Here is a 25824-nt window from a genome sequence, read left to right on the forward strand (position 1 = left end):
TTTCCACCTCGTTTTTACATTCAGAAAAGTTGAACATTTAGTCTAGTCGGCAGGTCGAAAAAAAGGCGTCTACCTGGAAAATATTTCGAACTTAATGAAATTTTGACACGTCATTTAGGGGTACTCTGGGGTGTCGAATCTGAGTTTTCGACCTCGCGGACCCTGTGATAACTTGGGGAGGGGGAAAAAACCACGATTTTTGTTACCTGTTTTTGATATTTCGCCTATAACTCAAAAACTGTGGGTCCTACGAACGTTTTTCTTTCATTTTTGGAAAGAGCATTAAATTTCCTTCAAATTTCACTAGTCAAACGTATTTTTTGATCCAATAGGTACCGAGAAACGGTCGTTCAAAATTAGGAAATGTTTCTCAAAATATCATTTTGAGCCACACATTGTGACATTTAGCAGGAAATTGCAGGTTTTTGGCTCACAAATTTAGTTTTTCAACTTATCTACATATAAACTACATACTATGTATACCCCTTACATTTTCACACCCCCCTACGAACACGCCCCCCAACCCCCGGAAGACGAATTTGAGAAATACGTAAAAAAAGTAAATGACGTGTCAAAATTTCATTAAGTTCGGAATACTTTGCAGGTAGACGCCCTTTTTTCGACCTGGCGATTGGACTTTCAGGATCGAAAAAAATGTCGACGTTGGAAAGTTGAAAGAGTGGTTTCTCAAGATAAAAGTCTGCTCTATCGCGTGGTGCAATTCGATTTTCCGCTGGACCCTTAGACTCTTATTTTTTTTTTTTAAATTGAAAAATATCCTCAAAAATGTGTACAAAAGTGAGGACTCTCCGTCTTTAAAGATTGTTTAAACATGTTTAATGTATTACTATTGCACATCACTGGATTCGGGAAAGTCTAGAGAATCTTTTGCTGTAAAGAATAATACAATATCTTTTATAATAACATCATAATATCTGTTCAAAGTCGAAAAACGTGTTTTTTTCAAACTCAAATTTCTCAAAAACTGTTCGTGTAGGAGAAAAATTAAGGCCAGATTCGGAATCAGCGATAAAAACTGTATAAGATACACCCAACAGTTATATGGAAACATTTTTGTTGTTGGACAGTGTAATTTTCTCTGTCTTTCCCTATACATATTCGTCAGTTGCCACTTAATTTCCTAATTTTGAACGCCTGTCTCTCGGTGCCTATTTGGCCGAAAAAAAGATTGACCAGTGAAATTTGAAGGAAATTTAATGCTCTTTCCCAAAATGGAAGACAAAAGTTCATAGGACCCACAGTTTTTGAGTAATAGACGAAAAACCAAAACAAGGTAATAAAAATCGTGATTTTTTCCCCCTCCCCAAGTTAGCACAGGGTCCTCGAGGTCGAAAACTGAGATTCGACACCCCAGAGACGTGTCAATATTTCATTAAGTTCGGAATATTTTCCAGGTAAAAGTACCTGGCGACTGGACTAATTAGTCCAGTCAACGAAAAGATGTAGAGTGAAATGGAAGGAACACAATTTTTAACTTTGGGTTTTTGTTTGGACTAGTTACTTGCTTAACATACTAAAAGTCCCCACTCTTAGGAGGTGAGCGGGTTGCAGGGGGGCACGTAGAAGGTCACCTTTTTCGATTTTCCGCGTATATCTCGGAAACTATGCGTCCTAGCGATAAGATCATTATATACAAAATTAAAGCTGACAAAATGTGCCACAAGATTGATTGGATTCAGTTTTTCGCTACCTCGCATATTTTCCGAGATATCCGCGCTCAAAGTTCCACTAATTGTGAAAAAGAAATTTTTGCCTCAAATAAGTGAACTTTGAGCCCGGATATCTCGGAAACTATGCGAGATAGCGAAAAACTGAATGGAGTCAGTCTTATGGCACATTTTGTTAGCTTTAATTTCATATGGAATGGTCTTATCGCTAGGACACATAGTTTCCGAGATATAAGCGGAAAACCGAAAAACCTGCACTCTGCTAGGGAGTAGGGACTTTTAGTATCGTTATACCTCCTAACTAGTTCAAACAGAGTCCCAAAGTTAAAAATTGTGTTCCTTCCATTTCCCTCTACACCCCCCTTACGAGCATTCATTGACATTTTTCGACTGGCCGAGCATTTTCATTGAACTTTTTCGTCAGATGTTAAAAGTAGCACGATCTTGGTTACCCGATAAACAACGATTGACTTGGACGGAGTCAGGGGTGGAGAAGCGTTTCTTATAATTAGAGAAGATCGACGACAATGGGAGAGTATCGCACGCGTGTCTCTCTGTTCGTGCATTTGGTTCCAGGTCGGGGACCGGATAATCGAGGTTGATGGCGTGGACCTGCGACACAGCACGCACGAGCGGGCGGTCGAGGTGATACAAGCCTCCGGAAATCCCGTCTGTCTTCTCGTCCAATCTCTGGTGCACCTGGTGAGACCTCGCCACGACCAGGAATATCGATGTGCTCTCCTTCCCTCTCCCCTCTCCCCTCTCTGCCGTCATTTTTTCACATTTCCATCGTATTGTTGCTGAACTAGTCGCACATTCGCCTCCCCGCACCGATCGATAGTCTCCAATCGGGTGCGAAACGAGTGGAACAACTAGAAAACCTGCTTGGTGCCAAACACAATTTTAGTAAAGCATTATTTCTGACACTACTAACTTAACACATTACCGACCGGTGATTATTGCATAATTTTGGAAGATCTACGGTACATGGCTGAACACTTTTCAATGGAACCTTCAAAGGCAACAGCAATTTTCATTGTGAACTAACAAGTCACCCGCGATAACGTCATCTAATAGTTTAATCTAAAATTGCAATGTAAAAGAAAATTTCTATGTTTTCTTGTGGTACAGCACAATTATTGAAAATCCTATTAATAGGCTTCCGGCAGAGTTGGACATTAATCGATTAAAATTGTAATCATGATTGATTGATTAATGTATACGATTAAAAAATGAAATCGTCGAAAAATCGGCGATTGATTCAATCGATTGATGAAGTTAATCGTCAATCGTTGATTAAATGAAGAAATCGTCGAAAAATCGGCGATTGATTCAATCGATTGATTTAATCGTAAATCGTTGATTAAAAAAAGGAATCATGGAAAAAAACATAAAAGCACGTAAACAGAATTTGTATTATGAACCAAATACACCTAAACTCAGTTTACATTCTTTTCAGAATTCATACAGTTCTGATTACGCATTTCATTTCGAAATTTCAGCAGTTAATCATTAATCAATTATCCGATTGACGATTAATATCGCAATAATCGCAATTAACGATTAATAAGTATTTAATCGTTAACCACAATTTTAACGACTAAACGAGGAGATTAATTGTTAATTGCGATTAACGATTCAAGTAGAAATTTAATCGTCAATCGTTGATTAAATTTTTGCCCAATTCTGGCTTCCGGTAGGTAAAGTGTTAACAAGTACTCGAGGACCCGAGATCGTGATTAAAATAGATTTCAATAAATTGTATCATTTTCACAAATGGTCATAGCGAGCTTTGATATTATATTGTACATACTATTCATGTATTTTTACGCGTGAAACAGTAAAAACAAAAACAAAATCGGTAATTATTTATAAAAGCACCACCCTCTCCGATTTTGATGAAATTTATATATATAATATGTTATGCAGCAACACATTCTAAACAACTTTTTCCTTTTCCAATATAAGGGGGTCGCTTCTAGTTTTCGAGATATTTGCAAAAAACTATCGCGAATACTGTATTCAATTTTTCGTATTCCTGAACGCTCCGCTGCAACGTAGACTGTTTCGGTGCGGCGTTTGTTTACATTTTGACGCTGTAGAGATAAGAGAGAAAACAGGGGGGGGGCGGAAAGGGCCAGCCTGACACCACACACACCCACCCAGTGCTTAACACGCACCCACTGTTTCTAAATTATACTCTAGATTCTTACGTATTTTCACGTGCTGATTACGAATATGATAGTGAAAATTGGTGCAAATGTTAATTTCTTAACGGAAACCTTCTTTTTAAAAACACTGGGTGCGTCTTAAGCACTGGGTGGGTGTGTGTGGTAGTGTTGTATAAAGCTCGAGTCTTCGAAGCTCCAGAGCTCAGTCTTAAAGACTTCTTCTAAATCTTCTTCTATAGAAACTTAGTCTTTAAGACTGAGCTCTGAAGCTTCGAAGACTCGAGCTTTATACAACACTAGTTCTCTCTTATCTCTACAGCGTCAAAATGTAAACAAACGCCGCACCTAAACAGGTCTACGTTGCAGCGGAGTGTCCAGGAATGCGAAAAATTCAATACAGTATTCGCGATAGTTTTTTGCAAATATCTCGAAAACTAAAAGCGACCCCCCTATATTGGAAAAGGAAAAAGTTGTTCAAAATGTCCATATCTATATCATATATAAATTTTATCAAAATCGGAGAGGGTGGTGCTTTTGTAAATAATTACCACAAAATCAAGTGTACGCTTCATAGGTTGTTAAATTAACTTTCGAGCGCATTATTACATTTCCATTTAAAAAAAAGAGACTCTCGATTTTCATAATTCTTAAATTAAGTATTGCAATAACGTCACCTCTTATGCATTTTTTTTGTCATCTCGCGTCATTTCCAAGAAAAACTTTTCCGTGTTTTCCATAGTTTCTGAAATAATCGATCGTATACACTCGCACAAAGTACCTCGTATAACTTCATTTATATCTGCTTTACGACTTTCCGGTGACTTCCGGTTTATGGCAACACAGTTCCCTTTTCTATCGGGCTCGTTATGTGTCCCATTGTGTCACGTTTTCTTTCTAAAGCCCCTGCTTGCTTGTTTACTATCTGCCTCCCCGCCTTATTTCTCCCTTTTACGCGTTTATACGATCTTCGAACCTTTCTCACTTTTTATTTGCTCGCATGTGCCGTCTGTTTCTGCTCTGAATACTTCACAAACCGGAAGTTTAGATAGAGAATTTATACTTGGTTAGTCAGAAATAGAATGCAACGTACAGGTTGAATTTTATTAATTTATTTTTATATTTATTTTTTCTTCGAGCAATACCGATATTTATTTTTAGTGATATTTTGATCTGTATTTTTAGTGATATATTTTAGTTGGAATTACGTTTTACAATAAATGGCTGTTACAAAGCAGCGACAGGACAAGTCAATTTGTTTTTCAACAACAATGACAACAACAACATAGAGAAATGCAATTCAAACGCAGGGGATCGACGTATTGCAGGACGATGCAATTAACTTTATGATCAAATTCTGTGTACAGCAGATGAACAAACAAAATTCACAATAATACTCTAAACAAAAGCAATTCCAAATGTCTAGGGTGGAATGGAGATATTGCTAAGCGATACAATTGATTTAAGAACGTTCGAATCAGAAGCAAATCAAGGCAATGGGAGTATAATTGAAGCTTCGAATCTTGAAACTGTTACAACAATGGCGGAGAAGAATAAAGTTTCAAGTTGAAGCAATTCACAGGAATCGGGCCGGAAATGTAATTTCGAAGTTTTCCAACGAAGTTAAATTCATCAATGTAAAAAGAAAAAACAGATCCGAAACGGAAGAGAGCATAACTTGGAGATGCAAGTACAAAATGAAAGTGCACAACTTAACGCAAATAATTCGATCAGAATAAAAAGTTCAAAGTGGAAACGATTAAAACCGGAGAATTGTGTCTCGAGAGACGAACTGAAATAGCAGCGAGCCCAGCGAGAGCGATCGACATTTCTATCAAATTCAATATTTACTTTTGTTGACAACACTGCGTGTTATTTTTATTGAGCACAAAAGCGGAAAGATACATTGAATTTCAATTCTATTCAAAACAGTGTGTCGACTAAAGTTATCTCTGCATGTAAAAGTTCATGTGAAAGTAAAATGTCGAACACGAATCATTACGAGCGAAAATCAACATCGATGAGCAGACGTAATCGTTCGTTATCGCACGGCGGAAATGCGACGGTAATTATACAGGAACGATTAAAGCCATTCGAGTAATTAGCATGCGGATAGATCGTTCTTTCTTCTTTAATGGACTTGCACGAGAATACAAAAACCGACTTGAGAATTCTGAAAATTACAATTCGCTTGGATGAAAAGAAGAATAAAAATGCAACTGGAAAAAGAATGCGAAGTTACGCCGCGGAATCGACTCTCCGTCGAGCCGGTTCCGGAGGGTGAGTCCGTCGTGGTTCGTCGGATGTTCGACGATAATTAAACGAGAACGATTAATTCGTTTCATCGGGACAATTAGCTTTGGAACACCGCGTCGCGAGTTCTCTCGATTGCAAATCGATTGAGCCGGGGATACGGCACCGATCGTATATGAAATTAAATGGACCAAACGACAGAGAGGACGCTGGTTTAGAGAGAAAGCGAAAATATCCAAAGGAGGGTGGCGGACGGGGTCGATTAAAAAAATGAATGGTAGGGAGAGAGGGAACGAAAAATGGAGGTGGATGAAGAGAGAAATACATATAGTACGTATATATAGATGTAGAGAGAGGGAGACACGTAGACAGCCATTATCGGCGAACGTCCCTTATATATGTATGTAGGATGCATCGAGGTCGAACTTTCCAATAAACCTGCTGACGAGGGGGTGACAGGAGGGAAACAGTGTGAAAGGCAGAAACAGAATGAGAATCGTGCAAATCAGAACAAACGGTATTGCAGATAGTGTGCGTTGTGAACGGAGCGCGATCGTAGGGAAGATACCTTTGTCCCGACAAGTTTGATAAACCGTAAAACGCTGAAATTCGGGTGAGCGTTTGCGAGCAAATCGGACGAATATTTTCGGGGTGAACTGCGCCGGAGCTCTGCTTCCCCACACAGATCGAGAGAATATTCCTCTTTTTTTCTTGTCGTTTGTTTATTTCACAAATGCTCGCGATTCCGTTTGTCGCGGGAGTCTCTCGCGGAAAGCCTGAAAATACCGAGCGAAAATGACTATCCTTTCGTTTCACCGTTGATTTCTTCACGATCGATTCTCGTCGGAGCGCAGAGTGTCGGTGGAAGTGAGCGATACGTGATCAAATCAATTTGTTGGTAACGTTGTTAATTACACGTAGTACAGAGATATCATGCTTTGAACGCGATCGTTCGACAGAGAAATTACCGCTAATGTACATAAGTACAATCGGAGATTCGACTGCCTGAAATGTGTTCCGTTTAGCTTTGAGAGAAATTGGTTACACGGTGTGTAAGTCATTTCGATGTAATTCAATTACGTTAATTAAGTCCACTCAAACCATTAAGCGGATTCGGTTGGAAGCATTAATTCTTGATAATAGGATTTATCTTGGTCGGGTAAATTAATTTTACAAGCACGCGGTTCGCCAATCTGTGAAAGGGGCGAGAGAAAAATAAGAGAGCTACGGTTTCCGCGTGTTACTCTTCTGTCGAGAATTTCAACAAATTGCTAATGAAGAAACTGGAAAATTCTTGATTGGTGGTAGCGCACACGAATCACGAACTAACTCGTCATTCCCAGTTAAAACAGCAACGCGAGGAAGCGTTGAAATAATTTCGAACACTTCGAACGACGAAAATAATGCTGCCAACAACATTTTCTTAGCGCTTATGTTTCATAAGTAGACTGTGGATTTTATCCATTTATGACAAAAATGGGTAAGCACAATTTAAAGCAGTGGACATATTAAAGAGATTTAAAGACATCAGCGTATCGGCTTCAGCTTAATCAGGCAATTAAAAGAAGAAAGAAATTTTTATTTCGCTCCTGTGTCTTGCAATCAATGCAAACATTTTTTATTTTGCATAAAGATCCCCGCAGTCTATTCATAAGTAATGAATGATTAAAAACCTCCCTTAAATTACTACATTTTACGTACGACGAGTCTCGCGCGTAATCCTATCCATTCGATAAAATCTACAATTTGATCTGTCCCTATAATACGATAAAACTATCCATTAGCCTGGCGCACCGGCGGCGAAAATATTTTCCTCGTCAAGCGTACGAATAGTCGCGACGGACGCTTGATTTGTTCGATCGAACGTTTTTTTTTACTCCTGCCAGGGACATATTCTATAATTGCCGGAGTGTCAAGAACGCGTAAAAATCTGCAATCTCGTTATCAGCTTCCCCGATTCCGAAATAAAACGCGGGCTCGCCGACCGCCGCCGGATCAATTCCAATCCAATTTGCCTTCCGGTAAGTGTTCCGGCAAAGAGTCTATGAAAACAGAGGGGCTGGTAGAGAGAGAGAGAGAGAGAGGGAGTGAGAAAGCAGGGGAAAAAATTGAACAGAGAGGTGAAAAAAAAGAAAAGAACTCGAGGTAGGAAAAACGATGAGAAAACACGTGGTTCCGAGGACGTCCGATTGACAATCGGTCGGGGCTCGGTACGGTTTGACAGAAAGTGTGGATTACGTCGTTGCAACGGAGCGTCCATCACCGACCCCATGGACCATCACCCCTTCCACCTGGCTTCAGCCCCCTCTGATCAACACCATCCACCTTCTCTCTCTCCGTTCTGATATATCGACACCCGCAGTTTCATACACGAAACCGACTGGTAGACGTTAGAGCTGGCTCGGCTGCCTCAAGAGTATCGGCGATGCACCGCCTCTTCGGACGCAAATGCGTCTCGTTCCTAGTACGTTGCACAAGCACACGCACAATCCGTCGATGCACCTTCGAAGAACCGCCGCCGCTTCCGGTCTCCGTTGCGTCCGCAGGATTCCTCAACCGCTATAATCATGGTTCTCGTGATCGCCTCTCGAGAATTTCACACGCGATTCGCGTCAGTGGCCACTAGTGCTTCGGTGACACCTGTGCTGTCCGACCCCATGCTTCTATCCTTTGACATTCGATCTGTCCTTCGAGCCAGACAGATCACAGTGGTAACAGCACCTTCCAACCCGATGTTTCCCGTCAATTTTTCTTTGCATTTCTGTTCGTTGATCCCTGATGAGAACACCAGTGACACAAGTGTTTACAGTGTTCCGAGTAGACCTTCTTCAGGATTTTCTATTGTTCTTCGACGAAGCTTTCACCAATTTTACTGTGCTGGCATACTCTTCGTTGGTCCCTGGAAAAATATCAGTGATATCAGTGTTTTACAGTGTGTGCTGTCCGAACTCCGTGGTTCAACTAAACTTTCCGGATTTTGTATGTTCTTCGATGAAGCCTGAAGATCACAGTAACTTTCAGTCTGACATTGTAAATTTTTCTACACTTACTTCTACATACTCTTCGTTGGTCGCGAGACCAGTCTAAATAAACAGAACACCGCACCCGCACACAGTGGGCCAGAAACCGATCGTTTTGGACAAAACTCTGCCGACAACTCAGTTTTTCATCGATTCAATTGGAATTTCTTTTAAAATGTTCGTGAAGGACTATACTTTGATGACGCGCTGCGCGAAAATCGTTAACTGTCACAATCAAGAATCCTTATCTACAAAGTCCATTGCTCCGATACTTTATCCGCCCATACCATAAGTTTGCATGCCCCAGCTGGGTTACCGACACTTCTTAACCCTAAACTCTAAACCGCAAAATTTTAAACTGTAAATCTGGCCCTGAGAATTACTAATTGAATAGAATTACATTCGGCACTTATGAGACTTATCATTAATTTATTGATCCAACAGCAGCGTTTCGCTTCTTGAGAAAGAACTTCCCTGTGCTGGCCATTCTTTATTCTTAGAGAGCTTATAAGTGGATCGGATGATAATAACATATGCCGTATAATATCTATATTTGTCTTTTTGCGGCAACACATTCGGGAGTTTTCAGCTCGCGATTTCCTGAAGACTTTATTATTTGCCTCTTGTGGCTCTTCTGAATACAAACCAATTGGCAGTTCAAATGTAGCAAGTATGTACATGACTTCCATGTTGCAGTACCTTATGAACTGATGGAGGTAGTTTATACCATGGATAAATTTTAATGCACAATTTAGCCGTCTCCGAACAATATTCCTTAAATTTCACAGAATTAGCTTTCTTGTCACATGTAATTACCTGAAGAATGTTCTGCAATCTTGTGATAATAACCGCGTTTAATCCAATCACTGCAGCAACTGATTCGGCTTTTCTAAAGAAAGTTCGGGCCACGTTCCCAGTATTTGATCTACCAGCTCCCTGTTTGACAACATCAACTGTGATTGATAGCTCTTTCAAAGAATTTTGCGTATCAGAGTTATTTTCGCGCAGCACGTCATCAAAGTATAGTTCTTCACGAAGATTTAAAAAACATTTCAATTGAATCGATGAAAAACCGAGTTGTCGGCAGATTTTTGTCCAAAAAGATCGGTTTCTGGCCCACTGTGCGGCGCGGCGCGTGTCCTTTGCTAATGTTAACTTCCACTCTGTCGCACTCCAGTGGCATTTGCCTACCTTTACTGGCCCGCCTCGTTGAACGGTGTTTCGACTAATCCCTTGGAATTCGTTTTCCTTCAAACTTGAAGAGTAGACAACAGTGATTTCTTACGGTATAACGTGTAACGTAAACTCCACCAATTCCTTTGGACTATTTGTTTGAGCTTGAAAACTGATGTCGTCATCATTAGTTTTTCTCTTTGCTCTAATTCCTCTGGATCTTTCGTGTTACCGAAAATTCCATGTCTCCGATAGATCAGAGCTCCGATCGTTTCTGTTGGATTCTGTTTGCTTCTCTATTGAATCTGATCTATTTTTTTTATTTTGCATAACTTTGAACCTGGGAGACTTTATACTAAAACTAGCCTATCGCCTGAAAATATCGCTGCTTCTTCATTTTAAGGTTCGACTAATTCTCCGGGATGCCTCCACTCTTCGTTAGGTCCCGAAGACTGTATCAGGGACACTCGCGGATAATCCAATATTTTAACTATAATTTCTTCGCTGACGTTCGAAGTTCACACAGCCATTGAACCGTTAAGAATGTTCGACGGCTTTGTGAGGGCGAGGCGTGTTCGATCGATAAAGCAAATTGATCGGAACGGCCAAATCATTTCTATAATCGTTCCCTTATTTCGAGTCGAACGTTCCACTTTCGATCGTAAATGACAGCTGAGCTGCGTGTCAGATTTAACTTGTTTATCGCGATCATAAGTCGTATTCACAGTTTGTTTGGTAATCGGTAGACTGCGGATTTTATGTGAAAAATGCGTAGCAACAGACTAGAAACAATATAAATGGAATTATTGAGGAAAGAAATTTTGAAATGGCATCCGCTTCCTGCGAGAGATACCGCCGTTTTTATTTTACAGAATGATCCGCAGTCTAGTAATCAGGTTTCTGCCTATTCGAATAAAACAAATATTCTCCGTGTGCTTTCTTTTCGAACCGACGAGAATTGCAGCACGAATATCGGATACGCAGCGATCCAATAAGGATGCTTTAGGGCAGCGACCCCGCAGGGTTCAGAAATGTCAACCTCTAGGTTATCGAAGCTTCCTTCGATCGAAGGTTCGAGTTTCGCCGACAGCCCCCGAACGAACATAACAGCACCACTATTCTTCCAAAATCCTTGAGCCCAGTCTGTGGAACGTGTAGCCAGTCTCGCGCGAGCCTGAATCCAACTACATACATATAACACGTGTTAATCGCATTCCTAAGAACAGAACAGAACAGAACAGCGCAGCGGCGCGGCGTGGCATGGCGGTGGGAAAACTCACTGTTATAGCCGATGGCCGCGGAATCGGGCGCGTCACGCTGCTAAATTACTGTTATTTTGGCAACAATTCAACCAGCCTTCGCCGGCGAATTCATCCGCGCGATTCGCGATACGCGAGAAAGGTTTACGTCGTCGGTCATCGCGATAACACCTCCATTTTCCTCCACGCGATTTCCCTTTTCTCTCGCGCGACAGTTTCGAATCGGTGCTGACAGTGAGTTCCGCCGCGCCGCGCCGTATGTTCCTCGAATTAGGCTATCACGGAAAATATTGCACAGCTTTTAATCGCTCCCTACCTCGTTTATCGAGTCGCCGAGAAGTTAATCGGCGATTAAATCGAGGATTTTACGCAGTCGGAATTTATCGATGTTTTCGCATCGGTTTTACTCGAGCGAGATATATGCGATAGCAGAATCAAGTCGCTTGGACGGTATTCCGGGATAGTATGTTATTTCGGTGACTTTAAAACCAAACAAATGAAAGCAAATAGAAAGTAAATCATTATTTCAAGAAGATTGGATTGCGAATTTGAAATTGTACATTTGATAGAGAGTATAACGCAAAAATGGGCGAAGTATTATCCGGGGCGCCTATTTCGGGCGAGCGTATGAGGGTTAAAGATGGGTAAACATGCGAAAACATTGAGACGTGCAATATTTTCCGGGACGCCGTGATTCGACGCCGATTTGGAGCGGAATATAGAGGCGGCGATCAAACTTTTGGACAATTTCCAGAACGAGAACGAAGGCGGTCAGAGCGGGGGCAGTGGCAGACCAGGGAGAAGACAGAGCACCAGAAGTCAACCCTCTAGCGGAGCAGCTCCGGGTACGCCTACCCATCGGCAGACCACGTCTCCCATCACGTCAGTCAGGTCCACCACGCCGGAAGCGATACAGGTGGGTCGTTTCCCCTGGTTTCCAAGCTGCTTTACTTTCGCCCCGGTGCGGTGCGCGGTGCGCGGTGGTCGTTCAGTGGCTCCTTTCTACCTGTCAGCGTCCTCTGAAATTCTTTGTTTAGAGGTGGCTGTCGTTCGCACGGCCAAGTGCGAATTTCTGTGTCTTTGTGTTCGCTGTGTTATCGCGTCGCGCCGCGTTTCTATCAAATTTTTTCTATCAAAATCAAAGAACCTTCGACTGAGCAATTATTTTTTAAGGTTAAAGATGAGATATTGCTGAAAAATTCAGGGTCGAGACTAGGGGTGGGATCAAGTTCAATATGTACTCACGAATCCGAGTCAAGTTCAATAACCAAGTTTCATTTCATGGGTTTCGATTACTACTTGAAAGCAATAAAAGTTTCAATGATTATACTTGAAAAGTATTCATTGTATACAAGTAGTTGTCGAACCTCGGAATGAGTATGTACTTACAAGTTTCGAAAAGATACTTATAAGTACTTCGATGTTGAAAGTAATCGAAACTTTCACAAGTAGTACTCGAATCTTGGAAATTAAAACTGCATAGTAGGTTTTAAGCACTTCCTTGATTAAATTCCTAACTATTTAAGAATAATATTTCATTTACAAAATACTTGGTTTTATCCTATTTTGTTTTTTATCCATGATATTTCCTGCTTTTGAAAAAACTCTTTCTGAAGGTACAGAAGTGGCCGTTATACAAAGATAGTCACGTGCACTTTTTGATAAAATGGGGTACTTGATTGAATTTTCACGCCAAAATAATTACGGGTCTTCTTTGGCGTTCTAAATATCGTGATTTTAGATCATTTTCCACTTCTAACACAGCAGACGATGAGATAGGTATCGTATTATTTGTAATTGCTATTTCATTGTCAAAGAATGACCAAATTGATAATTTGCTATTGTGCCGATTTTCGGACACCTGCGTCTGTGAACTATCATATGTTGTAGATGAATTATCATTATTAATATAATTAGTGGCTATATCAGTCAAGGCATCCCGTGCTCGAGGGATAGATTCATCCTTTAGAAAAAGCTAATGTTTTGAATCGTGGATCCAATAATGCAGTCAGAGAAATTCATGAGAAATGCTATGAACTATGTCTCTTTTTTTCCTATACGCTCTCCTTCTTTGCGTCGCAAATTTTGATCGTTCATTATTTTTTTCTATGATTTTCTATGATTCTATCGTTGAAACAATTGGCAGGTGATAGCTAAAATATGATATAAATATTCTTGATTCAATTTTGTCTAAATGTCTTGCAAATACTGCATCGAGAGTTGTTCCTGATCTTGTTGTCGCTTCATTAGGATTATTTACCATTTCCAATCTTAATTTACTTGTAAACATCACTAGACTGCAAGAAGTTTCACTTCTGCCGCGCGTGGTTTTCCACGCGTATGTTTTTTTTACTTACCTGACACCTATCAATATTTTTCAGGTTAGTTTAGAACAAGGGTTTCGATAATTGTTTATAAATCTTTCAGTCGGAACAAAATCCGATGAGAAACTGCATGCGGAAGTAGCTGGAGGTTGATTCTATGTTATCCAATTGCAAATGTTCACAAATTAACACTGGTTAACTAGTTATTAACACTTGATGCGCGGGCTGATTGTTTCGGAAGTTCCCATAATGCGTAAGACAAGGAGGGTCGAACTGTGCGACAAGGACAGACATATATAACATACCACTTCTCCAAAAGTTGTTAATAACTAACAATTTAAGCATCAAACCTGCATAAAACTAAATGGGAATGTAGCCGAGGCTTCATTTTATATTCTACAATCTTAAAAGTTCACCAATCAAGTCTTTAAAGTTAGTAAATTAATTATGAATATGTTAATTGTCAAACTATTCAAGGTTATTCGCGAAATTTCGTCACTTCCGTAACGCTAGAAAATTGTAGCCCCCTCAGCAAAGAAGTTTCACTTCAAAAATTTCGAAAGTTTCGAAACTGTTCGACCAAGTTCCAGTATACTTGCAAGTGCTATTTACGTTTACCACAGTACTCGTAAAGGGTTCGAAACTGTCTGGCAAAAGTTCGAGTATACTTGGGAGTACTATTTATCTTTTTCGAAGTACTTATACAGAGTTCGAATTCCATCAATCAATGTTCGAACCTGTTTGCGAGGTAGTTGATCCCATTCCTAGTCGAGACACTCAGGTTTTCGAAAAGATCGAGTTGCCGCCGCAAATGTGCGGTAACCTCTTATCAAAGATCGTTCGGTCGGTCGAGCGTCGAAAGCCGGTCAATTGAATTATAATTAGCTAATGGATTGAATTCTCACGGCGATCGTGACGAGAAGCGGACGAAAAGACCTTGGTCGTAAAATGAACGGAAAAGAGAGCGTGGAAGGAGGCGGGGGGCTGCGCGGCGTTCGATTGTGTTCGATGTAAATTAATTCGACTGGGATGGGATCGATTGTTATGGCTCCCGGTTACGTGGGAGTGCGGGAAAACCCTATGCGAACACGCCGGGGTATCGTCAGTCTATTTCGTCGCGCACTCAAGATCCGACTGGCTGGCTTCTCGATCTATCTCGATCCGAGAAATTTACGATTTAAACAGTGGCGCGTGCGAGAACACACGCGCGCGCGCGCGGCCCCACAAGTTTTAAATAATCTCTCCCTCTGTCCGATTTCGCTTCTCCTTCTCTACTCGGATTCGTGGAATTGATACGTACACAATCGGGATTCGATATACTCCAGCCGACCGTGATTACTCGATAGACAACGAATCCGCTGTAGTCATTGTCTGAGCCGGCCGATCAGAAGGATGAGCACGTTGCTCACCGCTGCGCCGCGCCGCGCCGGTTCAGTTTCGCGGAGATCCGAGATGGAACAGACGCTCTACAAAGTTTACGCGAAGATCGTCCACTGGAACACTATCGGCGTCCCATCTTATTGCCATGGTTTCAAAAACGTACATTTCTGCAAACTTTACCATATTGTTTTGCATTTTTTAAACTTCGCCGCAGTCGTCATTCGAAACTTTTCTTTGGTGTATTGGACGGCTTCTCGGGTAACTCCAGTGAGAACAAGTGGTTGATTCGTTTGTCGGAGTAACCATCGGAAATATAGTACTAGGATTTTGACAAGTGTCTTTTTTTAGTTCAATTCTTCTTATTATTTATTGCAGTGTAAGCGATGTTGGCGTGCAACGTAGTCTATCGCAGTGATGAAAAAATTGTTTTTTAATATTGCATTGTTATCCAGTTCTGAGCTATGTTTAAAATTTCAAGTCTTTAGCTCATCGGGAAGTTAGTTTAAAATCAATTGCAAAATTTGTACCAAACAAACAGACAGACAAACGGATAGATAGACAAGAAAGCGAGCTAATAAAAACGTGGTAAAAACAAGAAGAGTGAAACGTTTCTTAAAGTTACATAGCTTAGCTGGGATCGATATTTATTACGTAATTTTAGATTTGCAACGTTATTGTTCCCGCTGAACGCGATTGTTTACCGAACAACTAAATATAGAAATGAAGGAAAATGATATCCAGGTTCTTCTAATATCCTTATTGTTTTCTATTCTATTCGGTTTTCCTTGTGAATTACGAATCATTTAGATTACGTTACCACGAAGGAACGAGCGAACGCATCGAGCTAATAATTTTCGGTATTGCGTTCCCGTACAATCAATATCGGTTTGTTTGCCGAAGTTTTTCATTCGACGACATTCATATTGCAGGGAGGAGCCGAAGACGAGGAAAAACAGAGTAGCTCGAGATCGGATTTCCGTAGGCAAAGTACAAGAGCATCAGATGGCGCGGGATCCAGCGCGCGAAGGTAAAAAGATTGGTTTAACGTGCATAATTTGTTAGCGGAAAAGAGCGTCCACGAGACGAGTTGGCTTCGCAGATCCTCCATGAAAAAGTCAATTCGGAAAAAGGCGCCATCACCGCCTTCTAATCCGGGAATACTGCGCGAGGTGAGCGAGGAGAAGGACGATAATGCTTCGAAGCCGGAAGACAAGACAGCGAGGCGGAAGTATTCGTCGGATGAGAGCTCCGAGGAGGAGGACACCAGAGACCTCGAGGGAAATATATATACGAAAGCTGGCATGGAGGTAGCTAATCGAAAAACGTACTAAATCATCTTTTAAAGAGATTGGTCTCGCCTTAAGTACCATTTCAAGTCGGACTAAACTCAAGGCTTCACTCGAGACTTTATTGTTTCCAGATTTCGAGAAAAAGCGCGGGGAACGTGAAACGCTCGAAACAGGAGATCGAGGCCGACCCTGAAAAGGAGGATGAGTACGGCTACACGCATAGTAAGCGATCAAACAATGTTCATAATTAATTTAAATGTGATTATAGATCGTAATTTTGGTAATCGAATTGTGGTGATGACAATGATGAAACACAGCAATTTTGCAAATTAATTAGACACTCTACGTTTCGATCCTGATGTGGATCTTTTTCAAGAGTAAACTTTTGCGTTTGCTATAACAGAGAAATTACATTTGAAAGTTCAGTGTTTACCGGCATGGAAACAGTTCACTTGAATAATTTTCAAATGTAATTTCTCTGTTATAGCCAATTCCAAAATTTACTCTTGAAAAAGATCCACATCAGGATCGAAACGTAGAATGTCTAATTAATTTGCAAAATTGCTGTTTCATCATTGATCGAACCTGTGCGCCGAGATCATCATAATTTGGTTCACAATTAATCATTGAAATGTTGAAAATCAGTTTGGCAGCGTCCCAAAAAATCCTCTTAGGTTTTCTTATTTCGGTCACTGTGTGATTTCAAAGATTGACACTTGTATGGTGTGGTTGGCGCGTGTAGACTAAGGTCGGGCATTTTTCTTTGCAGTGAAAGTTCAAAAGAAGTACCATGGACTGGGGAACAAAGTGTTATTAGTCAAAGTGGACAAGGACAGGCGTGGTTTGGGTATTTCTCTCGCTGGGCACAGAGACAGAAATCGAATGGCGGTGTTCATTTGTGGCCTTAATCCGAAGGGTTCGGCTCTCAAAGGTGGCGAGCTGGTGGTCGGCGATGAGATACTCGAGGTACGACCCGATATTTGCCCTAACTTTTCTCCGTATTCCGCGGGTTCTCCCGTTTCGGCATGGTAATCGATATGTTCAGCGGTGACATTCGCGTCCGTGCGACGAAAGTACTATACTAATTGGGTGCGAGACCACATCCACTCCTCGATATTGATTCGACAACTCTGAGGCTGTTGAAATTATTCATGAACTCGTCTTCGTCCGTCTGACCTTATAAACTATGTACATATGTATATCGGCCTCGTCTCTTACCTTCGTTATATTTAATCACTTATTGTATTTCTGCAGTTGATTGCTGAACAGTTTCGATATACTTTGTTCGATGTGACGCAATCCTGCCAATTAATACGTCTCCGGAAACAATAATATGTACAATATAATAATCATTTGTGCACGACTAGGGATTGCAATCCCGCGCCATTTTCAATCCCGCGGGATTGATGTTAGTTCTTCGATCTAATATATATTTCATAAAGAAACAAATTTTAATGAATGAGAGATAATCATCTTTAATCATAGTAGTCAAAATTTATTTAAAAAATACAAACAAAATCTAAATCTACATAAATTAAAATAAATCTCTCTTTTGAAAACAGACTATATATTAAAATAATTAATATATTAAAAATAAAAAGTTTTCAATATTAAAATTATAGAAAAAAAGAGAAATATTTTTAATTTGTAATACTTTGAAAATAAGCACGTAAAAAGCAAAGACTATTTATTGTTGAATCTTCCAGTTTGTTGCTCCTCAAGTCATTGCAAAGATATCCTGTAGTGGAAATAGCTCGTTCAGCCTCTACACTTGTCGGTCGAATAGTTAATAAACATTCGTAAACCATACATAAATATTTCCCCTATTTGCCGTCGCTTTCAAAGGATGTCATCTCCTTCTTTAAAATGTTGACGATATCTTCGACTTCTTAAAAATCGCAAAATTTTGATTATACGCATAGTCCTGCAGAATTTGCGGAATCCCGCATCACCTATTTGAGAAATGTGGGACTAAGAAATGACGCGGGATCCCGCGGGATTGCAATCCCTATACACGACACTTTTCGAGAAAACTTTTCGGTTGAATCTAAAGCATCCGTATTTTTAGGTAAACGGATGTGTTCTCCAGGGAAGATGTCACTTGAACGCATCCGCTATGATCAAGGGAATGGCTGGTACTTGTTTCAAGATTGTTGTTTCACGGTAAAGTATACGCTTTTACGATTACCCTTTTTTTCTTTACAGAGAACGAGAGTTATTTAATCGTATGCAATGATGTACTCGCAGGAGATCGACGGCCATTGACGACATCGCTGTGAAACCGATCAGCCAGTTCCCTCCTACCCTGGATGACGTGAGTATTAATTAACCGATTTTACTTGCATGCTTTCCATCATGCTCTGTGTTCCCTGATCGTTTGTACAAGTATAGCATCATGGAACTCGCTCGACGCAATCGTAAGCTTAAATATTTCCTTATTAATATTGATGGTTAATTACGTTTAATCGTCGAGTAATTATACCATTAGTTTCTAAGTTTCTATACAATCTTCAATTGAGTCACATTCGCAGCACATTTCATGAACGGCGATTCTTTTTTAAATTTTCTTCTCCTTTTCCATCTCATTGTCAGCGGGTCCCTCCGTTTATAAAGTTTTTTTCGGAATTATTCATCATTTCCTCCTGATTTGACACAGAATTGATTTCGGATTGACTAACAAATTATGAATTGCGGTCGGTTACAGTCGGAAATGTTCAGCGCGTACAAAGGAGTGCGCAACATGCCCGTGAAGAAGGCAAGTACCGTTCGAGTAACAATAAACTTTTAACCACGCTAACAATATGTATAATCCCGCGCGATCTATCATTGTTACATGCAAGTTCTCCGTTTCAGGGTCAATATGGGCTAGGTATAATGATCATAGAAGGAAAGCACGCGGAAGTCGGTCAAGGTATATTCATCTCCGACATACAAGAAGGCAGTGCCGCGGAACAGGTAATTGTCCCGTCGACAACACAATTGTCCCCGCGTGTCCCGAGTACTAATTAAATACGACACACAATGCGCGTATTTTCTAAACGCATAATCGCCTCTGTTTGCATTTTCATAGGCCGGCTTGCAAGTGGGCGACTTGATCTTGGCTGTTAATTTGGACTGCCTGTTGGGCTCGACGTACGACGAGGTATTAAACAATTACTATCGTTACGAAAGACTAAACCGTACAATCTATTCTTGCGAATCTGCGACAAGCATCATCAATTTACTTTCGAAGAAGTTTGAACCTTTCAATTTACAAAATTCATTATGCTTCAACTGAGAATGTTACATAAATGTTATTGTCTAAAAATTATATGGTGCTATCCAGAGCCGGGGAAAATAGTATTTTAAATAGTAAATAATCCCATTTATTTTACAGTGTCTATACAACTTTGAAAATAAAATATTTTATTCGATGCAGTAATTTTCGAAAATAAAATATTTTATTTGTTGCAGTAATTTTTGAAAATACACTCCTCAAAACAATTAAGGGATCACTTGTGCGAACCCGAAAAATTGCTCCCACTTCCTGAGGTCGTAGACAAATTTTGAGACCAGATTCGAAAACAGCGTGAAAAAATCTACGGGAAATGATATATAGCTTGTTAAAAAAACATTTTTTCCGCGCGTGGTACTGGAGAAACCACATTTTCTTGAAATTCTATATGTTTAACGAATTTTCTCAACGTTAAAAAACGTTCACACCATAATCTCCCTATTTTTCTTATATTCTGCAAAGTTTCAGCTTTAATTTTAAAAAAATGTCATCGCTCTACCTTATTTCTATCGAAAGTTTTTTGATTTTGAATCGAGTTTGGTCCAAATTTTGCGTATTCATGTGACGTTCGGATCATGGTATTACCATTATTTCTCGCCGAGATACAGCGAGTTAAAGGAAAAATGGAAATTGCGCATTTTTTAAGCATATTTTCAGAAACACCTGGTACATCGAAATGTTAATGAAATTGAAAAAAACAATAATAGTGCCTTGAAGAGAAAGAAATGCTCTTTCTATTGCTTTTTTGCACAAGGTTGTACGATAATTTTTTCGCTTTCTGGAGCCAGTTGAAGTTAAAAAGCCAACATTTACTTCAATGTTGAATAACTCGAATAAAAAAATCGCGCAATAATCAACAACCACACAATTTACACAGGAAAGATAGCCCTTCCTAATGATATTAACGCGATTTATCAAAAAAATTTGTTTCTCCCCGTGTGATGTTCCAAAGTTGCACAAGATTTTTGTTAACCGTCAATGTTGTCTTCATCTCGCTATAACTTTGTAAAAAACCAACATAGCAACAATTTGAAGAGCATCTGGAACTAGAGGTTTCAGGCTTTCAAACCATTGTTTAACAATATCGATACGGCAATTTTTGACGCAGTTATGATCACGTAAAGTGGAAGCAATTTTTCGGGTTCGCACGAATGATCCCTTAATTCTTTTGAGGAGTGTAGAAATATTTTATATTGTGGATGAAATTGTTAAAATAGAAATATTGTATTTTGAGGTTCAGATTGTTCAAATATGTAGAAGTATTTTATTTCGAGGCTCAGATTGTTCAAATAGAAATATTTTATTTCGAGGTTCAAATTGTTCAAATAAAATACTATTTTCTTTAAGCAAAATAAAATCTAAAATATTAAATAGTATTTCAAATATATTTTGCGCCAAATAATGCCCACCTCTGGTGCTATCCACAGGCTACAAGCCTATTGAAGAAAGCAGAAGGTGTGGTGACGCTTACGGTGTGCAATCCAAATCAAAGTAAAGTAGCAAAGGACGAAGAGGACAGAGCAAAAGGCATAGTTCCTGTAGCAGAACCAGGTATACATACATAGTATATTGTACTATCGGCTAAGTTACAATCTCTTGAAACACGACAACGGTATTATTGTTCACGTTTCAGAAAAACCAAAGGAACCGGAGAAACCGAAAGAACCCGAACCGCCGCAAGATCCAAAGGTCTGCAAGATCGCAGAAGGAAGAGATACAACGATAGAATTCCAGAAAGAAAAAGATAAAGGAATTGGCTTCACTATAGCCGGTGGCTCGGACACTCCATGCGTAAGACTAGATAACGTTTCAAATTAATATTAAAAAAGCGTCATTTGAAAAAATGTTGTAATCGTCTGATGATACGATTCGGTTACAGAAAGGTGTGTTCATCGTCGAAGTGTTTCCTGACGGTGCAGCTGGAAAAGATGGCCGCCTGCAGTCCGGTGACCAAATACTCGACATGTGCGGAAACAGTTTCAAAGAAATCGAGCATGACAAGGCTCACGCAACCGTGCTGAAAGTCTCGGGCACTGTGAGAAATTCTTTTCTTTCATTTTCTTCAACATTCCGATTGAATTGTCTTCCATCTCGTAGTATAATTTCCATTCGTTCGGATCCGTAGATCACGATGATAGTCCACCGGCGCGAGAAGCCAGAAGAAGAAATCGATGTCGAGTTGCAGAAGAAATCCGGCAAAGGAGCTGGCCTCTGTTTAACGGGATACAAGAGCGGCAAAGGAGCATATGTGTCAGACCTGGTAAGCCGTCGTTTCCTATCTACGAAATCCTAAACGAAAATCGGCGAATCATTATCAGACTGCGGATTTTATGCATTTATGACAAAAATGAGTATGTACAATTTAGAACAGAGCACACATGTGAAAGATATTTAAGGGCATCAACATGTTAGTTTCAGCTTAATAGAATAATTAAAAGAAGAATACAAATTTTATTTGGCTCCTGTGTCCTGCAATCAATGCGAAAATTTTTTATTTTGCATAGAGATCCGCAGTCTTATCATTATCGTCGAACATAAAATCCGTTTCCGTGAGTTTGTGTGACATGTGCGACGTGTTTGTTTCGCAGTTGGCCGGCGGTAGCGCTCTGGAAAGTGGTAAAATTTGCAAAGGCGATCGAGTTGTCGCAGTGGGAGGCACGGACGTTCGAGAAGCCCCAGTCGAGGACATCGCGGTTCACGTGAAAGTTTCTAACCCGGTGCAATTGAAACTTGCTAGGTTTAAGTCCGCCAAGCAATGACAGGTAATCATCTCGTGAACATACGAAGACCACTTTTACCGAATGGATCTGGAGAAATATCGATTTCGTGACTTTTACCTGGTCCCGTTTATGAGAAAGTTCTCTAACAAACTACTTGCTAATTACTCGTTGACAGACGCGATCGATGCTTGTCGGTTTCTACTGTCCTTCAACGTTTCTTCATTTTTCTTAGGCCTCGTACGGACTAGAACATTTCGACGAACATTTCGACGAACGTCGCCGCGCACGAACGCGAACGGGTGGCACTTACAAATCTGTTTGCAGAATAGATAGCATATCCTAAATATTCATAATATAAAGAATAAATGTCAAGAAATAGACAGAAATTTATAAACAAAGACATCGGTGATTTAAATTATCTGAAAAATTACATTTCTACTTCATAATTTGTCTCAAATTATTAAAGAGGCCCTTGCTATGAAAACATCGCATTTTTTCCCAGATGTTTTACGGGAATTCTGAACATTTTCGGGAATCTCGCACACCCATGCAGAAACACCGCCGGGAATCCCGAATATTTTCGGGAAAAACTCAGGATTTTTGGGATCCCGTCTCGACATGATACGAGGCTTCCCATCCTGTTCCCGGCATCGGGATTCGGGAATTCCCGGGTTCCCGCAAACCTCTAGTATTTACATATCAAGACGTGTGCGATTTTCACAACTTGGAACGCTCAGCCAAATCGAAAAGGGCTCGATGTGTGAACAACCTTGTTGTTTACGGAACGCACTCTCGGAATTTAACCGTTTTTATTCAGAATATGTATCGTAGAATCATATAAAGACGAAAATTCATCATGTTGCAACATCTCCAAAAGTTCAAGTCATTTAATCTCGAATCTGACGTCTTTAATGGTTCGTACAGACCAATAGTTGTTCGCAAGAAAATCTGGAAATAGCACAAATCCGTTCCGATCGCCGTTCGTCGAAATGTTCTAGTCTGTACGAGACCTAATACCTAATGCCTTTCACCCCTTGCACTATGATTTATTTTATAGGTGCTTAGATCTTCTTTGTTGTTCATAATTTCCTAGTTATTATATATTACAATATAGTCGTTCAAGTTCTGATGGACGTTTCCGTTGGTCGTTTTCCAGGGTTCTGCAGGCGGAACTCTGAACACAAACCTTTGAAAGAGGATTCCCCGCACTCCGACATTGCGGACTTTAGTGTGATATAACTGACTATACCAAAGTAACTATAGCTCTAAGTACCGTTTTACTATTAAGCATCGTAATTCTATTTAAAAAGAGCGAGAGAGAGAGAGTGAGAGAGTGAGAGAGAGAGAGAGATGTAGAACGAAGGAGGGAAATCGCGTCTCGAGGCGAGGGTGTCGACGAAACCTTCGTTTCCATCGGTGCGATTTAAGCCACGTTCTCATCGCGTGACGGTGTTCGAAATTTTTCACGCAGCGCGAAACACCATGGGACGCGATCAGAGGCGACTGGTCAAATTCGCGGACAAACGGTGAAAAGAACAATACGATTTTATAGGTACTCGGCGAGCAGCCGTTGCTAACTGTAACACGCGATTCATCGGCGACGCTTAACGTCGACACTTGTAGTAAAGATTCCGTCTGCCATTGATGAACATCCGGCATGTAACCGATAACGATACGTTACGCGCATATTATTTAGTGACGACAGAGTATTTATGCAGTTCTAGAGTAACTATGATATCGTGAATAGCTGCGAAGACGGCGAGTTTTGCGGGCCGAGTCGACAGGGGAGAAAAAGAGTTCCGCGGAAGAATGAAACTCGATAAATTCAAAAAGAAAGAGCCGAAGAGAAGAAGAGCCGAGATTTTCTGGAGGGGGGGAGGCTCTTCTCTCCTCTCGAGGCCGGCACGCCGTGTCTTCATACGAATAGAGAGATCTTGCTTGTACCGTTTCGTATTACTTACGTTTTAAGTTAGGCGACGTATTATTGTTAGCGACAGTAGGGGTCGCGCAGTTCTACCATCCGTGACTATCACGATAAAATTCTAATCTCCTCGGGATCGACGTTTCAAAAACCTACAGATCCGCGGGGACTATCCGTAGGCGAGGAGTCATTTTCAAGCTACCGAGCGCGTTCGTAGAAGAGAAATCCCACGGGATCGCTCGACGCTGTTCCACCTGTTCCACGCGTCAGGTGAGTTTGTACGTCCCGGGAATCATCCCCTTGACATCTCGCGAATCCGTAGATCCCAACCTCTGTTTGCCTCGGTGAGCCGTCAAAGATTTGTGTTTCTGCTATTTTTTCGGTTCTTCAGGAGTGAACGCGTTCCGTAAAGGTCAGTCCATGCTCTTCTATTTTCTCGCAACGTTCATAAAACACGAGCAATAGAGCACACTGCACCCAAAAGAAAAATACCAAAAAAAAAAAAAAAAGGAAACACTATATCCTCCCGCTGAGTTACGCTCGAGCATCGACCTCTTTTCTGTCGCGTGTCGTTCGACCGACCGAGCGAAAGTGCACCGTTGAAGGCCGCAGCGGATACAGACGATTAGTAAAGGATACACTTGAAAATCTTTTATAACAAACGCGATTTTATAAGATTTTATAGAGCACGAAAGGACATTGAATTTTTCACGATGAGGATCGCGTGTTGTCGTGGCTTCCGCTGCGCGTAGGAAAATAGAGAAAGCACACGGTAACCTTTTCAAAGATTCTATTCACCTCGAGGGACCAAAAAGGAGCAAACAAAACGGAACAGCATCGTGTCGAGGTACCCCGTGAATGTCGATGTTCAATGGATTCGGAGTGATCAAGGGAATTCGGATTTCCAGCGCCGGAACGGTGGAAGAGTCGAGCGATCGAGCTTCGACGAAAGTAATTGTTCGCATAAAGACTTGTTATAAACTCTAGACTGGCTTGTTGATCGCGTGTAGTTGAATTTATCCTATTATCCTAGTCCTTAGCGTAGATTCTCGACCGGGAGAAACAGATCGGTCGCGCTCCAGCTTGCGATTCGAATGACATAGGACCTTACTTGCTTCGAAAGCACGCGAAAGTTTAGTGTTACTTCGCCGTGAAAGCTCGGCCAGGGCGATTCAGTTTGATTCGGAACGGACGGAGCTGAAAAATGTCAGACGATTTTCCAAATTTTACAACTGACATCGAGGTAAACGAAAGTTCAACTTTATTAACTTTCGCTTCGTCATTACAAAAATATTATTTGTTATCTATTACAACTTTGTAGAATATTATAATTGAATATTTTCATTTTCATTTTA

General features: G+C 40.6%; 1 protein-coding gene across 4 annotated transcripts in view; it reads left to right on the forward strand.

Moving 5' to 3' along the window:
- The window catches only part of LOC143210536 (multiple PDZ domain protein), a 165390-nt gene extending 140404 nt beyond the window's left edge, over positions 1-24986 (forward strand). For all 4 annotated transcript variants that reach the window (XM_076427454.1, XM_076427456.1, XM_076427455.1 and 1 more), the window contains 17 exons: positions 2265-2390; positions 12316-12477; positions 16195-16292; positions 16365-16572; positions 16686-16776; positions 17324-17520; positions 18623-18717; positions 18802-18868; positions 19259-19309; positions 19408-19509; positions 19625-19696; positions 21256-21379; positions 21462-21619; positions 21708-21863; positions 21954-22088; positions 22417-22590; positions 23705-24986. In XM_076427454.1, the coding sequence (XP_076283569.1) occupies positions 2265-2390; positions 12316-12477; positions 16195-16292; positions 16365-16572; positions 16686-16776; positions 17324-17520; positions 18623-18717; positions 18802-18868; positions 19259-19309; positions 19408-19509; positions 19625-19696; positions 21256-21379; positions 21462-21619; positions 21708-21863; positions 21954-22088; positions 22417-22587 (2013 nt within the window). In that variant the 3' untranslated portion in view covers positions 22588-22590; positions 23705-24986. The remainder of the gene's footprint in view (positions 1-2264; positions 2391-12315; positions 12478-16194; positions 16293-16364; positions 16573-16685; positions 16777-17323; positions 17521-18622; positions 18718-18801; positions 18869-19258; positions 19310-19407; positions 19510-19624; positions 19697-21255; positions 21380-21461; positions 21620-21707; positions 21864-21953; positions 22089-22416; positions 22591-23704) is intronic.
- The last annotated feature ends 838 nt before the right edge of the window (positions 24987-25824 follow it).

This window comes from Lasioglossum baleicum, chromosome 7 (assembly GCF_051020765.1).
Source record: "Lasioglossum baleicum chromosome 7, iyLasBale1, whole genome shotgun sequence".
NCBI classification, from domain to species: Eukaryota; Metazoa; Arthropoda; class Insecta; order Hymenoptera; family Halictidae; genus Lasioglossum; species Lasioglossum baleicum.